Raw genomic sequence first — 13607 nt, 5'->3', positions numbered from 1 at the left:
GGTTAAGCAATAGTACTATTAAAAAATTGCTCAATTCGAAAACTCTCAACTCGAACCGATCAACCCGATTTTTAATTTTTTTTAACTTTTTTTTAAAGAAAATTAAATAAAATTCAAAAAAAATATTTTAATTTAAACACATAATAACAAAATCTTCTTCATATATATGATTTAAATTTGAAAGTCTAATCGTAGAAATATAAAGTATATTTACTAAATCAAATAAACAATTGTTTAAAAAATTAAAAATGTTCAAAATAAATATTAAATTATGAAAATTTATGATCTAAATATACAATAAATATTTTTTTAGACATATAATATATAAAAATGTAGACAATATTTATTAATCCAGGTTGACCCGAACCCAACCCAATCAGGCCCGAAACCAAAAACCAAAAACCCTAACTTGATTTTTTTCGGGTTGAACCGTGTCAGGTTGGTAGGTCGTGTTTGATTTTGACATCCCTAGATTCGATTTATGCCTAGTGGAAAGAATTGTCCTTTCCTATATAAAATAATAGTGAATTTTACATTCAATATACTTAAATTTAACTTTAGATCGAAATTTTTATCATTTTACTAAAAATTATAACCAATGATAACAGTATAATTCAAAATTTGTAAATTGTACCACAATCCAAATGTAACGTTTCAATTAATCTATCTAACATAGACAATTATATTAGTTCAAAGACACTAATTTTCTTTATATCTCTCGATATAATTAAATAAATAATAATAATGAATTGAAATATACACTAATTTTTTTTATCTCTAGGTGCAAGTTAATATTATGCCACATATGCGATTGTTCCTCTAACACCTAAAATACCCAATTTATTAGCTCATGTCAACGCATGGGTTCCTAAATGAGCATTTTCTGGTCATGGTCGACTAGGCTCCAACAAAAATTGATTGAAATTGAAAAAAAATATGAGTTGGTGTATTAAAACTTCAAATAAGCTGATAAGAGAACGATCAAAACTGGAAAATGTACAAGTTACGGGACAAAAAAAATTAATTTTCTCTAAAAACATTTTTTCATATTATATACATATTTATTATATAAAACTTAAAAATTTATATGATCCCAATGTAATATATATAAGAGTAGGTCTTTTGTGAGACAGTCTCACGAATCTTTATTTGTGGGACGTGTTAAACTTACCGATATTCACAATAAAAAGTAATACTCTTAGCATAAAAAGTAATACTTTTTCATGAATGATCCAAATAAGAGATCCGTCTCACAAAATATGACCCGTGAGACCGTCTCACACAAGTTTTTGCCAATATATAATATCCCACCGAAATGTATTGATATTTGATGATTGTTGCCACTTGCCACTTTTTCACACCTAGTTTCTAACATGCAAGCCGGTATGTAAAAACGAATATATAATCCATATTTGCTAATAACTATCGTCATATATTGAAATTATTGGCATTCATGTCATTATTTTTTTGGGATTCCAAAATAAGTTAAATTTATTGACTACTTAAACGCGAGACATAAAATATAACTTGGATAAATATATTCAGGTATTGATTGGTGTGTGACATTAGTGTGTTTAACTACGATTTGGTTCAATTTAAAAAAAAAAAAAAATTCAAACAAAACCATATTTTCGGTTTTATAAACTTTCAAACAAAACTAAACAATGAAAATTTTAAAAACAAATCAACCCAAAACATTAATTTCGGGTCTTGTTTAAATGACTAATTTAAATTTAAGTTTCATGTTGAATTAGTATATGAAATATTGTAACGGGAAAAAAATAGCAGTTGACACTTAATAGAAGTTGAGAGAACATTTTTATTTGATCATCGATTATAATGATTATAAGTAAGAACTTATTACAAATAAGAACCATATATATTAAAATGTAAAAAAAACAATTACGCTTTTATGAATTGAAATTTTTATTACTAGAAATTGAAAATAAAAGATGAAACATATGATAAAAGTTAAGGAAAACTAAAATTAAATAAACTGAAAATGAGTAACGAAAATAAACTAGAGCTATCACCCGAGAGCTCGGGCTTCTGGTTGTTCGGGTAAATGACGTCTCGAGCACTCACATATCCGGCTATTTATCAGCTCCTTTTGCAAACTTACCATGATTCGAGCTATTCATTTACTGTCTCGGATCATCCATGACTTCCGGAGTATCAAATATTATTTGGGAAAAGACGATGGTTAAAGGATCTTGAAGTTGACAAACGGCTGGCTGTTCCTGTACGCGTAGAATTGGTGTCATATTACTGGATCCTTTTCGAGTTTCAACGCTGTGTGCGCCCCACTAAAGTGATGTGCGTACAAATTACGATGCATGAAGTACCACAGATTTTGATTTGGACAATACATATTGTTCGTGCTAACATAGTTGTAATAATAAAATAATAATACAAAAGTTGTACGTAAATTAGAGAATGAATTGGTCAAAAGAATTAAACAATTGAAGCCAAATTGCATTTCACACTGGAGACTTCACATTAAACTCGGCATGATTTGTGGCATTACCTCAAACATATTCTTATTTTTGTGAAAAAAAAATTTTAAATTATCAATTTTTAAAACATAATTGTTTGTATTAATTTTTTTTAAAAAAAACCCATTAAATATATTTTAGGATCAGTGGAGTAGCTAGGCTTGGCATAACTATGATGTGGTAGAAAGTCAAATCTTGAATTAATTATTTCATTTTGGTATCATATTAATATTTTTTTGAAAAAAATATATACACATAAAATAAATTAATTAATAGAAGGTAATAAATGTCTAATAAAAAGTAGTAAATATTGCTGGGAAAAAACTTGGCGAGGAAGGGAAATCATTACTAATCTGACCTAGTTAAGGGAATGAAAGTTTTTAAGTCCACACTTTNAATTTGTAAAGTCAGATTCATCTTACAACTATTATTTGATTATTAAATAGTGTGGAAGAAGTAAAATCACCGTTTCTTGAATGTGAACATTGTATAGTATATTATTNTCCATGAATATGAATGTCACCAAATCACACCGCAAAAAACACGTCTAAAAACACTATATATTCTACATTCTTACTCCCAAAAGACCAAAAAGATTCGCATTCCACAGGGAAAAGACAAAGGCATCTGAAATCAAAACTCTGTGAGTAGAAAAGAGTTTATTTTGTTCATTGATCGATCATCATTAATGGACACAATCAATTCATTCAAGGGCTATGGGAAAGTGGATGAGCTAGAGCAACAAGCTTTCAGGAAAAAGACCCGCAAGCGATTGATTATTATCTCCATTTCAGCCGTTCTGTTGATCGGTTTGATCATCGGAGTTGTTGCCGGAACTGTGATTCATAGCAAAAACAAGAGTGGTTCCGACGATGTTCCGACTTCTCCGGCTGCGGCGATTGTAGCTGTGTGCAGTGTGACTCAGTACCCAGATTCTTGTTACTCGAGCTTGGGTTCCTCAGACTCGACCGACCCGGAGAGGATTTTTCTGTTTTCGTTAACGGTGATCAAGAATTCTCTGAGGAAAGTGTCAACTTTTACAGATGAGTACGCGAACAGGACGGATAAACAGTTGGTAAAAGAGGCGTTGAATATATGCGCGACGGTGTTAGACGACGCTGCTGATACGCTCGACGACTGCATATCCTCAACGCAGAACGGCGGGAATAAGCTAATCGCCGACGATTCGAGCATCGACAATTTAAAAACGTGGCTGAGCACCGTGATCACGGACCAAGAAACGTGTTTCGACGCTCTGTATGAGTCCAACGCCACTTTTGTGGAAGACATCAAGCTTCTGATGAAGAATTCCACGGAATATTCCAGCAACAGTTTGGCCATAATCTCGAAACTGCAGTCATTGCTCGGGACTTTTAAGATCCCATTCCACAGGAGGCGTCTGCTGGGGGCAGCCGAGGAATCGATCTTTCCGGCGTGGGTTTCTGCTGGTGACAGGCGGCTGTTACAGCAGAGCAATCCGAAACCGAATGTGACGGTGGCGAAGGACGGCAGCGGCGATGTGACCACCCTGAATGCTGCGGTGGCGAGAATACCGAAGAAGAGCAAAACGAGATTCGTTATATATGTGAAGGCGGGGACATATTTGGAGAATGTGGTGTTGGATAAATCTTACACGAATGTGATGATGTACGGAGACGGCAAGGACGTTTCCATTATTTCCGGCAGCAAGAATTTCGTCGACGGCACTCCGACATTTTCCACGGCTACTGTTGGTAAGTTAAAACTTTGAATTACTCCCTCCCGTGTCCACATATGTTCAATCGATTTTTAAAATAAGCAAATTTTTTTTAATTATAAAATTAAAAATTTGTTAAATAAAACGAGATGAAACTAAAATATCCGTCACACTAAAAGATCCCAATCCGTGGTTAATGTGTAAAACGTACACAGTATCAGGTGTTGTGTTTTCCGTCACACTAAAAGATCTAATGTGGCATTATGTAATGTCATTTAAATATTAAGTAATGACAAATAAAGACATCGATCAATTTGTCCATAAAAAAGAGACCAATGTGAAGTTGTCAAACGTAGGCAGAGTTGAACATATAATGTTTGATCCATTCAATTGATTTTATATTGTTTCACAGGTGTCGCGGGACAAGGATTCATCGCACGAGACATCGGTTTCAAGAACACAGCCGGACCCAGCAAACACCAGGCCGTGGCCTTCCGTTCCGGCTCCGACCAATCTGTATTCTACAGATGCAAGTTCGACGCGTTCCAAGACACCCTCTACCCGCACTCGAACCGACAATTCTACCGCCAATGCGACATAATAGGCACAGTGGACTTCATATTCGGAAACTCCGCGGTGGTGCTCCAGAACTGCAGCATCTTTCCTAGACAACCCAATCCTAACCAATTTGTCACGATTACTGCACAAGGCAAAGTTGACCCGAATCAGAACACCGGAATTTCGATCCAACGGTGTACAATGAGCCCATTCGACAAACTTACCGCCCAGACCTACTTAGGCAGGCCTTGGAAAGCTTACGCCACTACGGTTGTTATGCAGACTAATATTGGTGGGTTCTTGAATCCATTGGGCTGGGCTAGATGGGTTCAAAACTCCGACCCACCGAAAACTATCTTCTACGCGGAGTATCAAAATACAGGACCTGGAGCGAGCACTAGAGACCGGGTCAAATGGGCCGGGTATAAGCCCAGTCTTAGTCCAGCCGAGGCCAATAAATATAACGTGCAGTCCTTCATTCAAGGTGGTTCGTGGTTGCCTGCTACAAGTGTAGCCTTTGACTCAACCTAAAGTAAATTGTTTTTTTAAAAAAAAAAAAATTTTTACTTTTTTTTTTCATCAAAATTTGTGAACATAAATTAATTTGTTTGCACAACTTGTATTTTCTTCTGACATCTGGTTTGATTTTGTTTCATTTGAAATCAAATATTTGAAGTGAATTTGACATACCATTTACTCATGGCGTTAGTTATATTTAGTGTGTGTTTGATTATTAGATTTTCATTTAAAAACTTGCAAAGGAAAATCTAATGATATAATTATTTTTTAGAGATTGTAAACTCTCCCTTAATAAGGGTAGTGTGATATCGCTTGACTTTAAGGAATACCTTACCCACGACCGCTGCCTATATTGAATTTATCGTTGGATTGTGTTTATTTGATGGTATGAATGAAAATATGAAAATTCTAACAATAAGAAATTCATTTACGAGTTTATAATATGGGAATGGAGATGATTTAGAAATGGAGAGAAGGAAATAAAATGAAAAGTGCGATATTAGTGACGGGTTTTGGAGATATGATTTGTGTCTTCGTTCAAATGAAATGAGACCAATTTTATTAGAAATCTAATTTTTAGGGCTACAACTTTTATGTTTTTAGTTCTGTCCAAATCGTTTGTGTGTGTTGTATTTTCCTACATATGCACAATTTGATAGGATGAACATAACTTTCTTTTCCTATGTCCAATTTGGGTAAGGTCAAAATCAAATGAAAACCAAAACATAGATCTATAATTTTTATGTTATCCAATTTGGGACAAAACAAGGCTCACACCCACGCTCTTAGGTTATTTTTTTCATTGAGTAGGTCACTTGTGAAACGATCTCACGAATATTTATTTGTGAGACGGGTCAATCCTACCGATATTCATAATAAAAAGTAATACTCTTATCATAAAAAGTAATACTTTTTCATGGATGACCTAAATAAGAGATCTATCTCACAAAATACGACATGCGAGACCGTCTCATACAAATTTTTGTCTTTTTCATTATATGACATCAAGCCAAGAGTCCCTGAGATATAAAAGTGGCTCGAAACCCTGTGTATCATGTTTTAACAGCTTAAAAATCAAGGGATTCTGAGTTAAAACTCATTTCTTCATCCGAAAATACCAAATTCACGAGAAAGGAACGAGGGTTCCCATTTTTCTTAAATAAATCATCCACAAATAATTCAAGTCAAGGCTTAATCGAGGGAATATTCGAATTCTATATATATATATATATATATATATATGTTACTTATATATAATTATATATAAGTAACATATATATATTATATATATATACATACATATATATATATAATATATATATGTTATATATATATATATATATATATACATATATATTATATATATATATATATATATATATACATATATATTATATATATATATATATATATATATATGTTACTTAAGCTATAATATATATATATGTTACTTAAGCTTATTCTCGTCAGTTCCTCGCTCTCTTTTCTTTTATTGGCATTTGCTTTCAATTCAGTAAGAAAGAGATTGTCCGGTGTAACTTCCTTCACAGTGTTCTAGTGGAGCGTGACTTCTCTAACAAGTGGGTTTCCTCCCTAATGAGCTGTGTGACTGCTTCTAGCCTCTCCNTATATATACCACGGTGACAGTTGTGTCACAATACTACGGTAGTATATGCTCTACAAATTGGCCAATATAAACATGAAATGAGTGAACGAACATGAATTCTTGTTTATCAATGCCACATAACAAAGAATGATTGATTATACGATGGTATGTCTACGAATCAGGTTTTATCGTTATATGAAAAATGTTCTTAAAGGTTCATATTGCATTCTTCAGATTATTATGAATATTTTGAAATGATGCATATTGTTATATATATATATATATTGAACCCAACTTATTGAGTTTATAAACTCATATGACTCATCTGTTACCGGACCAGGTAGTAGCACTGATTTAGGATCCGGTTCACCAATAGATGTTGGATACGTGTCTAACCTCATAAGAACCTGGAGATGGCTAATATGGCATTTTCTTACACGCTTATGTATATGTAAATATGTTATGTTGGACAAAAAAAATATGGTTTGAGGTTTGAAAGGATTTGGCATCAAGTAATTTATGTAGTCCATACTCTTCTATGCTTGAAATATAACTACATTGGCTGAGAAGTAGGAAAAGTGGTCGTGGTGGATATGCAACTCTTAAACTTGACATGAGTAAAACCTATGATCGCGTGGAATGTGAGTTTCTGCAGCTAATGATGATAAGATTGAGCTTTGAGAATAGCTGGGTTCAGAAAGTGATGAATTATGTCAAATCTGTCTCATATTATTTCAGAATAAACCAGGCAGTGGTTGGTCCTATTAACCCGAGTCGCGGACTGAGACAAGGAGACCAACCTTATTTGTCCTTATCTCTTTGTATTGTGTGCCCATGACCTCTCCTCTCTATTTAATGCATTTGAATCCAGAGATTTATTCAAAGGAGTAAAGATTGCACCTACTAGTCTGTCAGTATCTGACCTATTCTTTGCAGATGACAGTCTAGTATCCTTTAGAGCGACAATGGAATAAGGAGCAAGGGTAAAGGAATGTTTGTCCCTTTATGAAAAGGCATCGGAGTAACTCATCAACTATGATAAGTCGGCTTTATCCTTCAGTCCCAATACTCATCATATGCTTATGGATACGATAAAGAATATCTTGACTATTCATGTTGTGCAACAGCATGAATTATACCTGGGTATACCTATAGTATCTCTGAGAAGTAAGAGATTCCAATTTAAATACCTGGCAGTCAGAGTAGTCCAGCGAATTCAAGGGTGGGTTAACAAGTATTTTTCTACAGGAGGGAAGGAGGTTCTCATTAAATCGATTCTTCATGCTGTTCCCACATTTGCTATGTCTTGTTTCAAGATACCCACCAGGATCTGTGAAGATATTGAACGGGAATGTGCGAATTTTTGGTGGGGCATTGATAATGGTAAAAGGAAAATGCATTGGCGTACCTGGGATTCTCTATGCCATCCTAAAGGTAGGGGCAAACTTGGTTTCAGGAGACTAACTAAATTTAACAGAGCTCTGCTAGCTAAACAATTATGGTGCCTCATCTTTAATCCTGAGTCTTTAGCTGGTCGAGTGCTGAAAAGCAGGTACTTTAAACATGGGACAGTGCTGCAAGCGAGTTTGGGTAGTAATCTCTCTTATATCTAGAGATTGATTCTATGGAGCAGAGAAGTCCTTGTGAATGGTTTGCTATGGAAAGTTGGTGATGGTAAATCAATCAAAATCTTCGGGTACAAATGGATACCATGCATGAACACCAAAATTCATGATGCTCTCGTCCCTTGGGAACGGGAGGATACGACAAGTGCTCTTATCAGGAATGGGGATTGAGATGCTGAACTAATAAATTCTAGCTTTAATTCATATGTATCCTCAAGATCCCACTTCTTGTTGCTGGGGTGAGTGACTCCCTATTCTGGAGACATGACGCTAAAGGCCAGTATACAGTGAGAGATGGGTTCCGTCTTCAGCATGGGTTATTCTCAACCCTGGAACATCAGTCGGCACATCCCAACGAAGAGTGGTGGTCGTTTATCTGGAACTTATCTGTTCCACCGAAAATCCGAATATTTTGGTGGAGCATCTCACTTGATTGTATTCCGACTAATCAGAATTTATCTCGACATCATGCCCCGGTTAATGAATCCTGTAGTTTGTGCAACTACCATATGGATTCAACTCTTCATGCTCTGTTCTTCTGTGCTGCAATCAAACATTTGTGGAAGAACACTTCCTTTGCTCCAGTTCTACGAGGTGCCAATCAATTTTGCACCTTGGAGATGTGTCTTTGGCTGAAAGGGCATTTACTTAAGTCATATTTTGAGGATTGGCACTTCACACGTGGGTAGTTTGGCGAGAGAAGCAAAATTTTCTCCATAATGATAAAAAGGAATCGCTAGCAGCGAACGTTTCTTGAAGCTCAGTGATACTACCTGATTTCCGCAAAGCCCGTGCTAAAGAGAAAATAGCTGAAGCATTATCAAGGGGAAATCCAGAGAGGATATGGACGCCGCCTAGCTCTTGTGCACTAAAGCTTACTGTGGATGCATCTGTGAATGAGGAGAGACAACAATTTAGCATCGGTGGTGTAGTACGAGATAACCAAGGCCGCTTGTTGCTAGCATTTGATAAACAGATCAATCAACCCCTCTCAGTTGCACACGGAAAACTACTGGCAATCCGGGAAGGAATTCCCCTACTCTATGAAAAAGGATTTACTGATGTCCAAGTAGTATCTGATTCTCTATTGACAGTGCAAGCAGTCACTAACAATCAGGATGACATTGGGTATATTGGACTTTGTGCATCTGATATTAAAGAGCGTTTGATTAAACCTGTGATCTCCGAGTGCATTTATGTTTGTCGCTCGTCGAATAAAGTTGCTCATAATATTGCTTGTTTTGCTTTGTCTTCCCTTTCACCATCTGTTTGGGTGAATGGTAAGTTTCTTTTTTGGTTGGTTAAGCTTGTAATGGTTGATTTTAATCAATAAATTTACGAGTTTTACCTTCAAAAAAAAGTTTGTAAAATCCATGGACACTAAACTAGTCCAAGATTGGTAGAGTTGGTTATTTTCAACAGGACCAAGATTGTCCATCGAGTTCTTTATCTCATACCTACGCTCTAACTCTTTTTTAAACACCATCGAATTAAACCATGATCTTGTAAATCCTTAAGAACTTTTTCACCCTTCTAATCACATCCATGATCAGAAACTTTGTTTCTTGTGTGATTTCTTTAGAAAGCCACAAGAAATTATGTGTTGGGAATAAATCGATCAATCGTCTGAATTTTCAGTTATAAGTTGAGAATAAATTGATCAATCATCAGAAATTGAAAATTCCGATGAGGAAGCGACGCCGCCACAGTGGTGTCGTGGTGTTGCTCAGTCGTGAGCCTTGGATATGGTGGTGGTCAAGTATCGTAGGTAAGAAAGAGAATATGATAGAAAATAGTGAATTGATTTTCTTGTTGTATTAATTGTATCTTTTTTCTAACATTTTGAGATCATATATTTAATGAATACAATATTTCAATCCCACCAGGATTCTTCTCATATTAGGATTCTATATTTCTATTATTAGAGAATCTCCAACCCAATCATTAAAATAACATTTCACGCTATTTTGATGCTTGGGCATCTCCAATGGAGCTGCGCTATTTGCAAAATAGCGCAGCTCCATTTTCGTCTGCGCCAATTTGGCGCAGGCGCAGGGGCAGAGGAGTTTAAATTTTTAAAAAAAATTTTTTTTTTGTTTTTTTTATTATAAATATTTATATTAATAATTGTAAATATTATTTATATAATAATATGATATTATTATTATATTAATTTAATAATTAGATATATTTAAATAATAGTATAATATTTATTATATTATTTTAATATTTAGATAATATTTTTTTAGAGTAAGATTTGAAGTAGATGAGTTGGAGATGAATATTATATTNTATATAGTTCAGACTCTTTTAGAATATTTCATAAGAATCTTATACTTTGTAGTCAATACAACAAATTTATTATTTAATTAACATATTCTAAATTCACTAAATAAATAATTTCGAACTTATTATAATCTTGATTGACGATCAGACAACGATATATATCGAAGGTACAGATCTTTTTCATATAATGAAAAAAAATTCGAAGACCAAAATTTTCTACTGATTATTTTTTGCAGCTGCTAGTTTTGTGAACAACTCTATTTACTTAATTAGTGGTTAAGCTAACTTCCACAATTTTAAATAATAGAATATACTTATAAACTCCTTTATGAACAACTTTTTTGATCTCCATCAAATTAAAATAGTCAAATTAAACTACTTGAATTCGACTATCTTAGCAGGAATATATAATTAAATACTTGTGTGACTCTCAATGGTTTAAGGATACAGTTAGTCGTGGATTCACAACATCATGTTATTCAGAACAATATTTATTCTTATTTGATCTTACCTTAATTAGCCACATTCTTTTTATCAACCTTCTGATCAAAAAAGTCAAAACTCAAGTCTTATTGCGCACATCGGATCATGGTAAAAGCACCTAGTAGCATCGACCCACGATCAAATAGGTATCACTAATAGTGCCTGCAAGAACCAATAAGTTATTGTTAGCGTACAGTAGAATGTTTTTTTACTCATATATCCCGATTGAATCTACAATCATTGGTATATCGAGAGTTGCATATGAATTCAATAATGATATGATATATCTTTGTGTAATAATAGTGATATGATATGTGCAACTAAGGAAACATCTTTTCATAATACACATGCCTTACTTTGGCCATAGATTTCTTACAGTAATAACTCATCCGATCACATAGAACATATCCACCTGCATGTGAGCGGTAAATCCTCGAACAATGCACTGATTCATACGTATTTCGAAACTAAACTTAACATCGCCACTTTATGACCTTCAATGGAGCTGGTAAATGAATCAAATGACATGCTAGTATGTAGAGCCTCCATGTTGTCCAAAGATAATGACTAATAGTGTTCATCCATAACTATGTACTAATCAATTCGATAAGTGATAACCATTTAGAAAGCCCAATGGATGATTGTTCAGAGCCTCAGCAAATAAGCACTCATTTGTATAAATGGTCATCTTCACGTTTTTAACAATGAAACATTACGTTTACATAACAGACGTTAGACTCAAGCTCAAACGACAGTTATCCTTATTTTAGGCTGTGAATCGACTAAAAATCAATTCAGAATATACAGTACACTTTTTAATTAATTTCTTGATTTATGTTGAGAGGCAGACCTAATGGTACTTATTTTTATTTAAGATATTTATCTATGCGATATGCATGAGTATACATATAAAGTAAATATCATAATTTGATAGTAATGTAAATTATTATTAAAATAAATATTGTTTTTACATAAGATTTGATAAAACACAAACCACAAATTGACTCGCTGAACACCTACTCTAAAAAAAACAAGCCGGTATGGAAAAACTAATATTCAATCCACATTTTTCAATAATGATCGACATGTAATTTTATTTTATTAATTAAAAATGGGACAATAACTTGGAAAATCAAATTTGGAGATGGACATGTATAATTAAACAATCTACTATACACAAGCATACATAAATCTAAATTGTATAAATCATGCACTCCAGTGCCCCAAAAATATTATTTAAAATAATTTCTCTTTTTCTAAACATTAATTGCGATAATTAATTTTATCGACAGTTTAATTATGTGATGTGTCCGCTCCACTAAATTGGGTCCAAATTAAAATTTTAAAGCCAAATCACATTTCACACAAGGACACTTCACATTGAACTCGGCAGAATTTGTGGCATTCGCGAGGAAGTGGAATGTGTCAACTACTACAAAAATGAAAGGATCAAGATCGTCTGCTGTGGTTCTCCACAGCAAAAGATGCTATGCACTATTAAAAAAACACTTATTTTTTTCAACNCACGTCTATTTGCATACATTATAATTTTTTTCAACTCTTTTTTTAAAAAATTGGTATTTTTATATTTTAATTATTTCAAAATCAAAATTATATTTTTTATATTAAAATATGTGATTAATAATCCAATTTAAAGTTACAATTTTATTTTTGGTTACAAATATATATTGTGAGTGTAAAATGACGTCTCTCTTATTATTTTTTCTTTTATAATTTTTTCAACTCTTTTTTTTTAAAAAAAACTATAATATTAAAAAAAATTGAATGTATCGTCGTTTTTTTTGTTCGATTGGAATCACATATTTGTAACAAAAAAATTAAATTTTTATTAACATTTTTTTAAAAAAAGAATTGAAAAAATTATAAAAAAAAAGTAATAAGAAATCACATATTTGTAACAAAAAAATTAAATTTTTATTAACATTTTTTAAAGAAAAGAGTTTAAAAAATTATAAAAGAAAAAGTAATAAGAGAGACTTCATTTTACCCTCACAATATATATTTGTAACCAAAAATAAAATTGTAACTTTAAATTGGATTATTAATCACATATTTTAATATAAAAAATATAATTTTGATTTTGAAATAATTAAAATATAAAAATACCAATTTTTTAAAAAAAGAGTTGAAAAAAATTATAATGTATGCAAATAGACGTGGATGTGACATTTGCCCGTGGGCCATCAGCTTAAAGACTAGTGATAATTACTGGGAAAAAGATACATAGCACGAGACATCGGTTTCATGAACACGGATGGAGCCGTGAAACAACAAACCGTGGCTTTCCGCTCGGCCTCTGACCAATCTGTATACTATAG

At 33.3% G+C, this 13607-nt stretch overlaps 1 protein-coding gene across 1 annotated transcript; it reads left to right on the top strand.

Annotated features, from left to right (window-relative positions):
* The first annotated feature begins 3040 nt into the window (after nt 1-3040).
* Nucleotides 3041-5449, top strand: LOC140986797 (pectinesterase 3). The gene is made up of 2 exons (XM_073455155.1): nt 3041-4228; nt 4604-5449. The coding sequence occupies exons 1-2, from the start codon at nt 3184-3186 to the stop codon at nt 5278-5280; spliced, it is 1722 nt and encodes a 573-aa protein (XP_073311256.1). The 5' UTR covers nt 3041-3183; the 3' UTR covers nt 5281-5449.
* The last annotated feature ends 8158 nt before the right edge of the window (nt 5450-13607 follow it).

The sequence above is a fragment of the Primulina huaijiensis genome, chromosome 10, assembly GCF_012295235.1.
Source record: "Primulina huaijiensis isolate GDHJ02 chromosome 10, ASM1229523v2, whole genome shotgun sequence".
NCBI lineage: Eukaryota > Viridiplantae > Streptophyta > Magnoliopsida > Lamiales > Gesneriaceae > Primulina > Primulina huaijiensis.
The sequence above is the reverse complement of the archived record's forward strand: the minus strand, read 5'-3'. Positions and strand labels throughout refer to the sequence as shown.